A 15,788-nucleotide genomic window follows, 5' to 3' on the forward strand; every position below is an offset into this window, starting at 1 on the left:
GTCCCATGGTGCTCAGAGCCATTTGAACCCTTTTTTTTAATCTGTCTGGATGTTTCAAGACGTGTATCAGAACTGTTATCAGTATTATGCTGGTTACGTATGTGATTACTTCTCGCTGCATGCCATCGCACTGTTGGTGTTTCATTCAACTTGATCTGTGTTCAGAAAAAGAAACTGAGTGAAATAAACAGTGAAAATAATGATTTATTTGTTCAGTGAAATTATTTACAAATGACAGGCAGAAAAACAACGTTATTCATGCGCAAAGCATGACCTATTACAGAAAAAAGTACAAACATTGTAACAAATAACAACAAGATATGTACAAAGTTGTAACAACGAATTCTAGTCTGTATGACAAAAGTCACATACATCAGTCGAATTAACACTTCTTGGAAATGTTAGCACCATGAATCTGTCTCACGTCGAAAAGTGTCCATGATTTCCAGGAGAGAAAAGTTGAACGTAACACAGCGGGAGTGAATAGAGTGTTAGAAACGTGACGGAATAAATACGGGTTGTCTTTGGGGCGGGGTGACGAAGAGTGTGGGTGAGGGGCCCTTCAGCGACCCTAACGCCTTTCCACGTGACCTTAGCTGCCCTCTAGGTCCCCTCTCGTCGCTTTAGGCGATCACGCTGCCGGACCTGGTGACGTAGCGGCACGCCGTGCTCAGTGAACCGCCTCAGCAGGTGACTGAGGAGGAAGGAGGGGGCTAGTGGTGGTGGCCGTAACCGCCCCCGCCCCCACTGCTGGAGTAGCCGTAGCCGCCCCCGCCGCCCCCGCTGCTGGAGAACCCGTAGCCGCCACCGCTGCTGCTGTGGCCGTAGCCGCCGCCGCCCCCGCTGCTGGAAAAGCCGCCTCCACCCCCGTGGCTGGAGAATTCGCCGCCGTAGCTGGGGTGGTGCTCCTGGTAGATGATCTTCTTCTGATGGTGCACCTCGTTGATCAGGTGTGGGACGTGCACACGTATGTGGACGCTGAAACAAACCGTAGCACTAAGGTTAACGCCTGGGATTCACTCATCTGACAGAATACCTCAATTTTCTCCACATTTTATTGCGAGTCACTACCACAATAAGGTCGAAGCAAGGAATAGATCAGAAGTAGACAAAGGCGAGAAAGCTGTCTTCAATAAAAGAGGGTCTATTGACACTAGACACAGAACTTGATGCGAGGAGCAAATATCGTAACATTACACGGCTGGAACATAGCATAGGGTTGAAGTACATCTACATCTACATCTACGTCTACATTTATACTCCGCAAGCCACCCAATGGTGTGTGGCGGAGGGCACTTTACGTGCAACTGTCATTACCTCCATTTCCTGTTCCAGTCGCGTATGGTTCGCTGGAAGAATGACTACCGGAAAGCCTCCGTGCGCGCTCGAATCTCTCTAATTTTACATTCGTGATCTACAGGGAGGTATAAGTAGGGGGAAGCAATATATTCGATACCTCATCCAGAAACGCACGCTCTCGAAACCTGGACAACAAGCTACACCGCGATGCAGAGCGCCTCTCTTGCAGAGTCTGCCACTTGAGATTGCTAAACATTTCCGTAACGCTATCACGCTTACCAAATAACCCCGTGACGAAACGCGCCGCTCTTCTTTGGATCTTCTCTAGCTCCTCCGTCAAGCCGACCTGGTACGGATCCCACACTGGTGAGCAATACTCAAGTATAGGTCGAACGAATGTTTTGTAAGCCACCTCCTTTGTTGATGGATTACATTTTCTAAGGACTCTCCCAGTTAATCTCACACTGGCACCCGCCTTACCAACAATTAATTTTATATGATCATTCCACATCAAATCGTTCCGTACGCGTAGTTCCAGATATTTTACAGAAGTAACTGCTACCTGTGTTTGTTCCGCTATCATATAATCATACAATAAAGGATCCTTCTTTCTATGTATTCGCAATACATTACATTTGTCTATGTTAAGGGTCATTACATATCGGAAGAACATGAAAGAGGAAGCATTCGTGGAGAACTTGATGTCACATTTATTTTAAAATTCAGTGATGCAAAACCTTTTATTTTATTTCTTTTCCAACTCTGTAGCTAAGTACTAAGCGTGTCTGACTCTTACATGCTGGACCTTGGTTCAGTTTCCGGTACTGCCAGGGATTTTTTCCTAGTCAGAGGAATGCAATGGAGTGCACTCAATCTGGTTGCCTCGTTTGAGGACATACTTGAGTGAGAAGTAGCGGCTCAATTGCCTCGGAAACTGGCAACGACCAGGAGAGTAGTGGAGCTGTATTTCGTTGCGTACCAGGCCACAGCACTGCACTGCTTACATGACCAGCACTAAGTTTTGACTGTAGCCCAGACATGTCCGCTTCACAAGCTATAGCATGCAAGTTGTCTTTAACTTAATTTTCGCTTTTGTTCTGCGACTAAACAACTGTTTTCTTATGTTTGTGCTCTAAAGATACTATACCTGCTATTTAAACTATCTTATCAAAAGTGCTCGGACACGTGAGATGTGTCAACCCTTCGCTACATGAGGCCTTGGAGTGTGCTGCGGACTCTTCAGTGAGATGTCTTAATGTCTTTGGAAGCTCGTTCTTTCTCACGAGCCGAAATCAGAGAAAGTAATGAATTTCGACGCTGAGACGTGTAGCGAAGTTGACGTTCTATTCGCAACGGGCTTCTATTGTGTTCAGGCCAGGACTCTGGACAGGCCAGTCCATTTCAGGAACGTAGTCGTCCAGCTTTATGCAGCTTTATGATATAGCGCATTGTCATGCTGATGCAAATAATCACAATCTCCGAAATGTTCCTTTACAGTAAAAACTACACAGTCCTGTGCAATGTGTTAGTATCCGCCCACATTTAACGTTTCCTTAAGCGCAACAAGAGGACTACATCATAACCAGAAAAACACCTGCATACAGTAACACAATTCATCCGTACTCCACTGTTGGCAGGTATCGTTCTGAGAGCATCCGCCAAACTAAAACACTTCCATCGGACTGCCTCAGGCTAAAGCGTGCTTCATAACGCCACATCATTCGTTTCTAGTCATCCACTCTCCACTGACATCGTCCATTACACCAGCTCAATCGTCGCTTTCCATTGACAATAGGAATGTGTGGCTCTTGAGGAGCACCCCGTCTTTTTAAATCCTTACGCACAGTCATTATGCTGGCTGGATCACTGGTAGCGCTCTGTAACTCACGCGTGATTTCTTCTGCTGATTTCATGCAATTTTTTACAAGCAGCCTCCGCAATGTTCGTCTGCACGTGGGGTCTGGCTGCTCTCGGTAGAGTTGTGGTTGTCCCTTTCGCGTATCCACTTCAAAATCACATCTCCAACAGTCGACTTGGGCGGCTTTAGAAGGGTTGAAATGTCCCTTTGGATTTGTTACTCAGGCGAAATCAAGCATCCAGTCCACAGGGCTGTCTTGAACGACCCATTGTGCTGTTACTGTCCTTTACTGACAGTACAGTAGTCCCCGGCTCCCATTACAGTGCCGGGTCCGCCTTTCGTGACACCTGTTGGCCAGTTCGGAACTACTTCGGCGGTGTGCTCGGATACTTTTGATCACATAGTAAATTTCAGTCGGTTGAAAATGGCTGCACAGCAAAAAGTGTAGAGTAGTCAATAATTTAAGGTAAAAGAGTATTTTATTATTAGTACCGACAGTCAATGCGCAGAATATTATCAAGCGAAAACAAAGTGGAAGTGTTTGAAGTCTAATGGTATAGAAAAAAGTTTAAAATTAGGCAGGTAAAGTACGAAATTAAGAAGCGCTAAAAGGAATGGTTAAGGAAAATAAATTGTGGATGACCTTAGCAGGTGAATGGGATACCTGCTGTGACATCAATGGACAGCTGAGTTGGTGCTGGAAGCATAAATCCGAGCGAATTTCTCACGACTAAAAAATAAAAATAATAGTCTAACCACTTCATACAAACATAACAATAACTTCTACCTGCAGCTACCTCTGAGCATTTTAGCAACATTAACTAGCAACAGCTTGTTTATTCGTGAGTTAATTGATACTGAAATAGGAAGAAGTTCATAATTTGCCAAAATAATAAGCGCTCAATAAATGGTAGAAATAAAGTGGAAAGAGCATTAAAGTTTGTTATTTAAAAGTTTTGAATTAGTATTGTAGTTGGCGATACCATGCTTGACAACACTGAAAGTAAACGTTAGCAGAGTTTTTACTTATTATTTTGTGAATTACTGAGAATCATTACTATAAGTCCGTTCCATTAAAACACAAAGGTGTATAGTAAACCACAGGGAAGAGGCGTGTCGTAGAGAAGTATGTAATGTACTCACTGTTCATTCCCACCAAAGCTGGCGCCGACTGTAGCGATGATTGCCAGCAGAACGCAAACCACCTGAAACACGGAAGAGAACTCTGTGTTAGTCTCGTAATTGCAGGGATCTGCATTTACATGTGCTCACACAGTCAGTAAGGTAGCATATAGTGTACAGCGAGGGGGCTTAGAACGCTTAGGAACAGAATCGTCAGCTAATTGTAGTATATCTCATAAATGATGTGTGAAATCGAATGGCGGGGCAATAACGAAAGCAAATATACAGAACTTGCTTTCTATGAAAAAAAAATTAAAGGAATATTAAAGTTTAACATTCCATCGACAACGAGGAGAACCGGATAAAAAGCTCGGATTGCAGAAGGATGGGGAAGGATATCGGCCTGGTCCTCTTCGAAGGAACCATTTGCCTCAAGCGATTTAGGTAGATCATGGAAGACCTAAATTTGGATGGCCAGACAAGAAGTTGGACAGCTGGATTACGGACTGCTGCCTGTGAAGACATAACAATTACACATATGAATGTAACGATTCTCTACGATATTTTAGAACAATTAGGTTTTTAGTCGGCTGTCCTACACGACTGCTTCGTCTGTAGTCTCACAAGTTTTTTCTCAGGCGGTTGCAGAAACCGTAGTTCTGGTTGACGAGGTCCCCAAATACGAAGCACTTTCTGTTGAAGAAGTCCGTCAGCTTCCACACTAAGAAAAGGTTTATAACAACCTTTGTATGGTGTGTCGTAACGTACGGATGGGAAATCTGGGCGTCAGCAGAGCAGGAGAAAGCTCACTCGAAGCTTAAGGAAATGTGGTGTTGGAGGAGAACTGAAAGATCTAGATGGGCTGGTAGCAAAACGAATGAGATAGCTCCACAAGAAATAGGAGAGAAGAAAGAACTGCTGGAAGTTATGGGTCAACGCAAAGCATTACTCACTGGACACTTAACGACAAATTATATTCTTTCACAAAACATTTCCGAAGGCACGATCGTAGAAAAGAAAACGAGGGGACGACCGAGAACATGTTATCTAAAAAGTACCGTCAGTGGGATTAATTTCCCTTCAAACATGGAGATGAAGAGGACCGCTGAAGAGAAGGAAGTTGCAGCTGCAAAGACAAGGATTCACCTTTTGAAAGAAGAGAGGAGAACTTCCATGCAAAATTAGATGCAAGGAACGGTACGCAGGGAGGCAAGGAAGACGTTTCCCGTTCTACCTCAAAGGTGGCGTTGATATGAATGAAATTTTATGTTACATATGTACATCTTTTTCAGTAACATAACAGAAATTGTCAATATTAACTATGGTATACTTCTGTTGATATGGAATTTGTAGCCAGTCATCTTGAGTGTATCTTGTTGAATAAATAAAATGGTGTAGCGTGGCTTCTTAAAAGTATATTCGAAACTTCACTGCAAGCAAAAATTCATAAGAAGTAGTGAAGATTTACGTAACTCCTTCATTTTCAACAGCGTGGACATACGTCTCTTGAAGAATAACCGCGATCAGGGCCTCGACAACAGATGAAAATACTGTAGAAGTGCCGAATATGGTATTGAGCGACCGCTGTCAAAGGTTTCTGAAATTAGTTATGTCACCACGGTATCAGAAGAAGCAGTATAGTGCACTTCAGGTGAAAAAGTAACTGGCAAACTTTTTTTCATAATCGGTGCTGTATTTGTTGTACACTGGTTGAAACAGAAAAACGTTTTACCAGTGTTAAAACTGCTCCAGAAGGAATGCAACTGACGATGAGCGCCCATTTATTACTGTTGATGAAATGCAGGTGTACCGTGTCACACCAGATACGAACAGAAATTAAAGTAGTGGAAGCTAATGGCTCTGAGCACTATGGGACTCAACTGCTGAGGTCATTAGTCTGGAAGCTAATGGTTCTGCGCCACAAACAGTGCAGGATATATAGTCTACTACAAAGTTTATAGCCAAAGTTTTATGTGCTGGGAATGGGATTTTTCTTATTGATTGCTTTCCAAAGACAGAACGTTAAACAGCGAATAGTGTGCGGTTATTATGAACCTGCTGGATGAAAAAATAACAAAGAAGACGATTCGATTACAATAGGAAATATCCTCATTTCTCAAGAAAGTGTACTTCCCAGAAAGGAATTCGCAAGGGGAAAAGAGAAACGCGGAGTCTTTGGGTTCCACCTGTTCTCACATCGAAATAAATTTTCAATTGAAAAATTTTTAATAACGTTTTACAAACTTCTGGAATGGTTGTATCCGTAAATAAAACAAAAGTATTGGTAACTGAGGGAAGGCATATAAGAATGGGAAAAATTGTGATAAGCCATAAAATAATAGGTAAGTTCGTTCAAACACCTCGGGGCAGTGATATCTATATACAAAGCTAATTCAGATGTGGTTCAAAATATACAGAAATATAATGCTATAAATGGTTGTATAAGGAGGTATCTTGGAGGACTATGAGGAAAGACTACGCAACGTGGCAACTAAGCCTGTTATTATGTTTGGTAGTGTAAACTTGATCTCAACAAAAGGAGATGAACTAAGAATTGAATCAGCAGAAATGAGGTTTCTGAGGTTACTTCCTGAACTAACGCTAAGAGGCAGAGTGCGAAATGAAGATCTAAAACACCAACTAGACGTATGAACAACAATGACGGAAGAGACCTGACATCACAAAATAAAAATAAAAAAATGCTATGACCGCATCCAAAGGATTCCACCTGAGCGCTTACCAAGGAAAGCTTTACATTTCAACTAAATTGGAAAACGGGACAAAGGACGACAAATGAAGAAATGAAGACAACAATTGTTAAATTCCTTTGATTTCGGAAAGGGCAGACTCCAACTCCTCGAAATGGAAGAATCAGGAGAAGAAGAAGTTAAACTGGTTTTGGTCAGGTTAGCTTAGGGTGGGTTAGATGTAGGAAAAGTTTTGAGTCCAGTGATGAAATGAGTTTTATCCAGATTTTCCCGAATTACATTTCGAATACAATCAGCTGTCTGGAAAGACAATGTCGAACAGGTGAATTGATGTAACAGTTCTTTCGAAAAATAAGTGTAGATTTGACCAGAAACACAATTTTTTAATGGCAGGCTTGGCCAAAAAGCCTTTTAAAAGAGTGGCCAAAAGTCACAGAAGTGGTTATCCGATAAAGACGTACTGTGCATGACGCCCGAATGTTGTGAGTACGTTTGGCGCACTGCGCGAGTGTAGACACAAGACCTTATAAGGCTGTTACAGTTTGGTGTTGAACATGACAGCACTACAGTCGGGAACCGCGCGACCGCTACGGTCGCAGGTTCGAATCCTGCCACGGGCATGGATGTGTGTGATGTCATTAGGTTAGCTAGGTTTAAGTAGTTCTAAGTACTAGGGGACTGATGACCTCAGAAGGTAAGTCCCATAGTGCTCAGAGCCATTTGAACCATTTGAACATGGCAGCACGTCCCAAATTAACTGAATTTGACCGTTTGATGATAATCGAGGCAAAAGGCACAATCGGGGCAAAACTCATGGGTCATAGCATATCAGAGATTTCGGGTTTCCGAGGGCAAATGTGTTTAGGGAAGATCATTAATATCACAGAAACAATGTTTCCACACAGGAGAAAACTCCGCAGTGCTATCACAAGTGTTTGACAAACGGACGTCACGTCGCATTCGTAGAGCCTTGTTGGCCTAGGCGTCGCTGAGAGTGAAGACTGAACCGACTTGTCAGGTACCTACTTCTACCAGCACTGTACGGACACGGCGCCCTCCCATCACATTTTAGTCACTCAGTGTACCTTGTCCTAATACTATACGGGAAACACCGCTGAGGCTTTCTGAGATACAGTCATGATAAACTGTTACCCGCGCGGATAGCAGTGCGTATTAAAGCGCCGCTATCGCGACCAGGAGATGCGCCGGAACCAGATCGAATCTGCCCGGGGGATTGACGACGAGGGTCGATGCGCCGGTCAATCCGGATGTGGTTTTAGGTGGTTTTCCACATCCCAAATCCCAAGTCCCAGCTCAGTTACATGATTTGCAAACATTAAAAAAAACCACTCACTTTCGTTGCACGCCGATAGTTGGGATACACAGTCCCAGGAGCTAATAGGATGGCGACAGAAAGGGTACCGGCCACCTTTAAACTAATCGTGTCATATTCGTTGATAACCATGCCGACCCTGCACCGATGCGGGATAAAGGGGCAGGAAAAAGAAGAAGGGATGGCAAACTTTTAGTGAGTATGCAGTCAGCTGAAAACGGAATTCCTCTCAGTAACACTCTAGTTATCCAGCGTTCTCAATGAATGGGGCGAGCTGTAGTAGGCGTCCCCAGTGACGTAACGTGGACTCTGCAGGCGGCAGACGTGACGGCCAAGGACACAGTGAGCGGTGACTGGCGGTCGTGGCCGTTACCAAACGTGGCGACTGGACCGTGAAGCACAGCGGATGGGATTACAGCTGAGCTTGCCGACCACAAGCCTGCATCACGGCACTGTGCGTCCGTGGAGGAAAATGCTAACCGTCCCGTCGGCATCGTGATCATCAGACAGAAGCCGGGCAAGTCGTAGAGACGGGAACCATTCCAGAAATCACCTAACACGAGTTGGGGAGGCATGAAAATCGCACAGTGGACAGGCGGATATGTCAACCTTCTTCAACCACAGTACCAGTCCAGCGTGTCATGCATTGTGGCACGTGATTCGACTCTAACAATTTCATACCGCTCCTTGCCATACGACTGACTTGGCCGTCGCTTTTAAAGTCATTGTCATGCCTTGTCTTGTGGCATAAGAGAGGTTTCTACCACACGATTCGCCGTTCTTTCATATTCTGCTCTTGCTGGCGACGGCTAGACCTACATATCGTACATCCGCAAACCACTGTTCAGTCCTTGGCGGTTGATAAGCGAGGGAACAACGACTGCCTACGTACCTCACAATTCACCGCCTGAGCCCTCAGGCCTAAACGTTAGGATTATGCCACTTTGGAGGTATGTGTTATTTTGCACACGGTTTATGACATGGTAGACCTGAAATAACTAGTACTAACGCCATCAGAATCTAAACTATTAAAGAAAAACAAATTATAATCATTAATTTAAACTACACACTGTATTTTTACCATTAGATCCGTGCTTATCCAGTCCACTGGAAGTCCTTCTGACGCGACATTGTTTCCTATCTCTGAGTTTCGGATGACCACGATGTTCGCAGGAGAGCTTCTGTAAAGTTTGGAAGCTAGGAGACGAGGTACTGGCAGAAGTAAAGCTGTGAGGACGGGCCGTGAGACGTACTTGGGTAGCTCAGTTGGTAGAGCACTTGCTCGCGAAAGGCAAAGGTCCCGAGTTCGAGTCTCGGTCCGGCACACCGTTTTAATCTTCCAGGAAGTTTCATATCAGCGCACACTCCACTGCAGAGTGAAAATCTCGTTCTCGACCGCCACGTCATTAGAAAAGTTTTCCAGCTACCACTTCCGATAAAGTATTCCATTAAGTACGAAATATATTCAGCACTGTCTAATAATTGTTCGAATGCGCATTTTAATATTTACCCGCCCGCGTGTTGCCAAGGTTGTTTCAAGTATGCTATAGAAGTTTCGCTGGGAAGCCCTATCACATCCTCCATACAGTACCGATCTCTACCCTTGCAATTAGCATACTTTTGGGCCCCAGGAGAAAGACACTGTGGCCGTCGATTTGCTTCCGACGGAGAAGTGCACGTCTGGTTAAAGTCCTAACCAACCTAAAACATTTGCCCATGAAGCCATTGACGGTCTCGTCTCTCGTTTCCATTTGACTTCCCTACCCTCCCCCTTTCCTCATTATTTTCCTGAGTGTATCTCTTACACATTCGTATGGACTACTGCTTTTTATGAATGCGATAGCTGCTGTCGGGGCTACTTGATAATGTCTCCAAAAGCTACTCGCCCAGGTATCTTCTTATACGCTATTTACTTTAGAGGTGCGCGGGACTTACCTAAAACCCTAACTCTGTTATTTATCTAAAACTGATTTGATTTATTCGTGATTTTTGATATCGCATCTTAGTATCCATACAATGCAGCCACCCTTAGTAATCTTAGATACGTGCCCATGTAACTAAGATCATTCCTTGGTCACTTTCTTTTCCATAGCGTTTATCCCGCCTAGTACGGGTCCCCTTTTCAGGATTCGGCAAAAATTTTTTTTATTTAACTTTCCGATGCCCTAACTTTGTGGACGGAGGCCCTTCGAAGGTACAGTCATCGAAGAGTGTACCATCTGACTGTGAACTGTGTAAACTTTTGTTTCCGTCTTCTGTTTGTGTATCACATTCTCTGGGCCGAAATATGGGGAACAGTCCAGGATTTACCTAAACAAGCGTGGGAAACCACCTAAAACATCATTCAAGCTGGAAGGTGTACCACACTACTATCATTAACCCGCCGCTTGGGTCCGATCTGAGCTTGGCTCACAACCCTATCTTTTCAAGCTATATCACTGCGCTTTATACTTTACGAGAAGGTAATAGTACTTCTTGGTATTACCCCTAAATAATTAAACGATATAGCGTGCTAATGATGGACGCCACTGATGTTTGAATCGGGTACTGTGGAGTTCTTTCTTTGTTATAGTAACTGAGTTTATTCACAGTTAAAAAGAGCAGTCGTTCATGACATCAAGCCAAAATTATGGCCAAATCTTTCAGCAATTCCTTACAGTCGCCCGACGAGCTCTCTATGTGCTTGGAAACGCCAGAATATCATAACAATCACACTCAGTTATCAGTAAACTGTAGTGTACAGCTCACTTTGCTCAATGAAAGATTCTTCTCCTGCATAATGCACACCGTTACTCTATCACTTGTCTAGTCTTGTGGTTCATATACTCGGTTCACCAGATCATGACATTTTGCGATGTCCTCCAAACACTGATGTTAGGACCAACAGCACTGGAGGTGTGCAAATTCGCATTGTATTAAGACACCCCGATTCCTACCGATCTGAAAACAAAGTTGGTTAGCCCTATTTTCAATATTAGAGACATTTCAGTTCTTCGCACTCCTCCAACAGAGCAGCAGACTTCATGACTTGTCTCTAGTGAGACAGATGTCAGTGGGAGCTTAGACTCTAACATCTCTTTCTGTTCTATTCGTGGGTATGAGGATTTTGCATGGACAAATGGTTCAAATGGCTCTGAGCACTATGAGACTTAGCTTCTGAGATCATCAGTCCCCTAGAACTAAGAAATACTTAAACCTAACTAACCTAAGGACATCACACACATCCATGCCCGAGGCAGGATTCGAACCGGCGACGGTAGCGGTCGAGCGGTTCCAGACTGTAGCGCCTAGAACCGGTCGGTCACTCCGGCCGGCTGACATGGACAGCATGAGTTGTTGTTTCAGTGGATATGGAGAACTGTTTTCTACGAATTAATTACATCTGGTGGTGAAGAGGTGCGGACATTTGAAAAATCTGGAAGAATGTTTTCTTTAACATTTTGTGAGGAATTAAAATGATTTGTACGGACAGGTGGCGAATTTTTCCGTCATTTCACGTTGCAAAGGCTAGTATAATTACGTGTCATAGCTTTCTCGTCTCCACAACAACGTATCTCCCGAATGACAGAGTTCAGAAGCAAACTGACCATGTATGCTTTTCTGCCTATCACTGGAAGAGGTGACAGGAAGAACAAATGGAAAGGCGGATCGTTAATGATGGTTTCTTAAAATGGAATCGAAATTTCTTCTTCAAGTAGTTCCTCAGTGGAGGCTGTGTCCAACCTCCTGCAATCCACCCACAAAATTTTCCTGCCCATGGGGTCGAGCACGGAACTGTTGTTCTGCAGTCATAGTCATTTACCGCTCAGACTCGGAGACGAGTTTGTAGCGAAATCAGTGACGTTTTCACACCGTAGGCCCCCGGGGCCTGGTGGTCTTGTGGAAAAGCGCGTCCCTGGAAGCGGATAGTCTCGGGATCGAAGTCCGCTTGAACCAAAAATATTTGTCTGCCATTAAGCTAGCCTTAACTTTTAATTGATATGAATACTGGCTGGTTTCGACAAGTAGTTCTGACTCTACGTTAAACTATAGATCCCAATACACGTGGTAGAGTAATTGAGGTAGGTTAGGGAAACGCAGGTCATCGAAGCGGCGCCCAGTTAAATTACTCGCACCAGGTCGTTGACCTACAGGGAACTATTGTAATTATCATAGGAATCCTCTGGCACTAGCAGGGACCTGAATAATGACAATTGAATCAAGTCGTGCGAAGGAGACGTGGGATTTGTAGGTCCCAGTCAGAAATACGCTGCTGAGTGCAGGCGGTTTGAAAGCGGTCGCTGTTGGCGCGATTAACGGCCGAAGCAGAAAGCTGTTTAAGCGCGAGAACGTCGTCCAAGGTCGGAGTGAGAGTGGAGTCCGTTTGTCGGCCACAGAACCCGTTCTGTAGCTCACCTCGGCCGTGACGCGGGCCCATTCACGCGGTCCATGAACGCCCGGAAACTGCGTCAGGAATCCAGAGGGCCTAGCGTGAGGGTCGTAACACCCTACGGTGTTTTCACGGAAGGCAGGAGTCTTGTTAGTTATTTCTTTGACACCTGTAGCCACAGATCTTTGTTTCTAAGCCATGACAGAATAAAAACAAATTAAAATGCTGCACTTTGTGAACACAGTGACTTGAGTGTGCTACAACGCACTGTATAACAAGTTATTTCCACATATTTATTTCATAAAGTCGTCGCCTAGAAGCACCTTAGGAAAAGGATTTCTCATTCGACCACAATACGTGTGATAAGCAGTTTGACGTGCTATAGTGTGCTGAACTATGAAATTCGTTACATCCTCATACACAGCACCTTGCTTAAAATATCATATGTGGTAGATTGGGATATCTTAGAGAACAGTGCCAAGTGTCATAGGTAAATACGAATATTTATCAATGTCACGGAAACCAAGTGTAGTGCAGAAAGACACTCCCATTCGCCTAAACACAATCTCGGGTAAACCCGCAAGCTTTTTATGTAACGTATGAGATCAGAATGACAGTTAACGAGACGTCCATGCGGCGGACAGCAGCCTGCACAAAATGAGTGAAAAAGAGATGTGAATAGATCCCAATTTTGAAGGGCTAGACAATTTCATTCACAAAATATTCAAAATATTTTCGTCTCATACAGGAAATTTATTTCCTTTATTAATAACATGTTCGCTCCTCATTTTGAGTAGAACTTACTATAAGTTAATGATCATATTTCAATGTTTTCAACGTCGTTTTATCCACCATGTCATACTACACAATAACAAGAAGTTATTTAAATTTAATATATATCTGGTTTAGTGAGTGACTAAATTACAAATCGGAAACCTATTTTGCGAGATGAGTATGCAATTAGAACAAAAACGATATGACGATAATGAGAACAATATTAAGAGAGGATAGGTATATTATCGCGAAGTGTTGAATGGACTTACCACTATTACGCTAATTATAATAATGAGAAGACGAAGAAATCTGATCAAGGTGCAAATGATACGAGAAGGGCGTTGTGATCTGCTTCGTATTTCACCCTACCGAGAAGACATTCCAACTTATTGGCAATCCACTAAATGTTACCCCCAAATAAAAATTTAAAAAAAATTTAAAAATAACTTTTCAAACTGTGTGTCAGGATGTCACGAATAACATTTCATAGCTAAACAGCTTGGGAAGTTCTTTCCCACTCACATAAGGTGTATGTATAAAACAGTATTTTAAAAATATACCGAAATTTAGGCACGCTAATAAGTCACTCATTGAACCATGATTATTTTAGCAGATCTTGGTACTACCGTGGTTTATACCCTAGGCTTTCGGATATGTAGTATGAGTCTTAGCCATCGAGCCACACCAGATAATACCATAGATTCGGAAACTGTCAAAGGAAGAAATACATTTTGCCGATATATCAGATGCTGGAGGACTGTACTTCTCAGCTTAAATTTTGCCTACACAATCGACTCTAGTGAATCATGGCTTCTGACAATATTGATGTACGTATAAAAAGCATCGAGCTACCATTTCCAGGGAAATGAAATGACGTTTTTCCGATTTAGCTTTCAGAAAACCACAGTCACAAAAACTGAGATTATACGCCCATTAGCCACTTTAAAACTTGATTGAAGGATGCACAGTAACTTAAAAGTCCGACCCCGGTAGCTGAGTGGTCAGCGCGACAGTATGTCCATCCTAAGGGCCCGGGTTCGATTCCCGGCTGGGTCGGAGATTTTCTCCGCTCAGGGACTGGGTGTGGTGTTGTCCTAATCATCATCATTTCATCCCCATCGACGCGCAAGTCGCCGAAGGGGCGTCAAATCGAAAGACTTGCACCCGGCGAACGGTCTACCCGACGGGAGGTCCTAGTCACACGACATAACTTTTTTAGTAACTTAAAAGACCGAAATGATGTAGGTAGATGAAAAGAATGGCTTCATATGGAATTTAAAGAAAGTATTTGGAAGAACTGTGACAGGGCAAAGATCTAGAGGCCTACGAAAGGTAAATTCTGAAATAAAACGCAGGGAAGAAAGGATGATCAGGATGCGTTGTCCTGCCAACTAGTAGATCATTAGAGACGGAGCACAAATTCGGACAGGCGAAGGATGGGTATGGGAATAGGCCGTATCATTTTCAAAGGAATCACCCCGTTATTCGCCTTAAGCGGTTTATGGAAACCACAGATGATATGCCATCCCTAGGTGTACGAGTCCAACCACGATGCCATATCATTCGGTTTCTGAAAGAATTTGGAAAGAGACTGATCATTGTGAACTGTGAACAATGTAATGAAAATAAAATTTAAATTGATAGTTCCAAATGGAGGGGGGCACATATAGGAAAACACAAAGACTGCTGGAGTGATGATGGTGATGGTGAACATGGGAGGTAACACGGAATTACTCTCACATACACGACAACAGTGACGTGTATGTAGTGAGGATTTGGACCAGGCACAGTAAGAGTTAGGCGGAGAGCTGGGTGCTGCAGGCAGGCTACTCACGAGGCAGAGAGCACGAGCCATGTCGCCGGAGTAGCGGAGTGGCCCCGCTGCGCACTGATGCCGTGTGGACAGGACCGTCTGCGGCGGCTGTGCCAGGCCCTTGCCGCCTCGCCGCATATATACGCCGGCGGCCAGGTGCGTGGCGGGGGGTGCTGCGCCAGAGAGAGCCGTACCGGCCGGGTTCACTCTCGCCGCGGCTCGCTCTGTCCGGACCCGCCGAGTTTTCCCACAGACTCCGACCGGCCGAGCCCTCTGCCGCCGCCTCACAGGACCAAAAAAAAGGTGAAGTCTCTGCTGCTTCTCCAGAAGCACGCACTCACACGCGCCGGTCGCCGCGCCTGCGCACGTTCGCTTTCTATGGAACAGGTCGCACCAGAAGGGAGGCGCAACATAGGGGATCCCACAAAAAGAGGAACGGTGCTGCTCGAATTTCTGAGGTGTAGACAATAAGGCTTCAGAACCGTGTGACCTATATTTTATGTGGTTAATAC

General features: G+C 44.2%; 1 protein-coding gene across 1 annotated transcript; it reads right to left on the bottom strand.

The window, feature by feature from the left end:
* Nucleotides 1-824: 824 nt before the first annotated feature.
* Nucleotides 825-15,414, bottom strand: LOC126260718 (uncharacterized; the record flags this gene model as incomplete). The annotated part of the gene is made up of 3 exons (XM_049958056.1): nucleotides 15,298-15,414; nucleotides 4,301-4,362; nucleotides 825-978 (listed from the first exon to the last, which is right to left on the bottom strand). Coding segments are annotated over exons 1-3 (333 nt in total), but the record flags the coding sequence as incomplete, so codon positions are not given.
* Nucleotides 15,415-15,788: the final 374 nt, after the last annotated feature.

Source organism: Schistocerca nitens, chromosome 5 (genome assembly GCF_023898315.1).
Source record: "Schistocerca nitens isolate TAMUIC-IGC-003100 chromosome 5, iqSchNite1.1, whole genome shotgun sequence".
Taxonomy (NCBI): Eukaryota; Metazoa; Arthropoda; class Insecta; order Orthoptera; family Acrididae; genus Schistocerca; species Schistocerca nitens.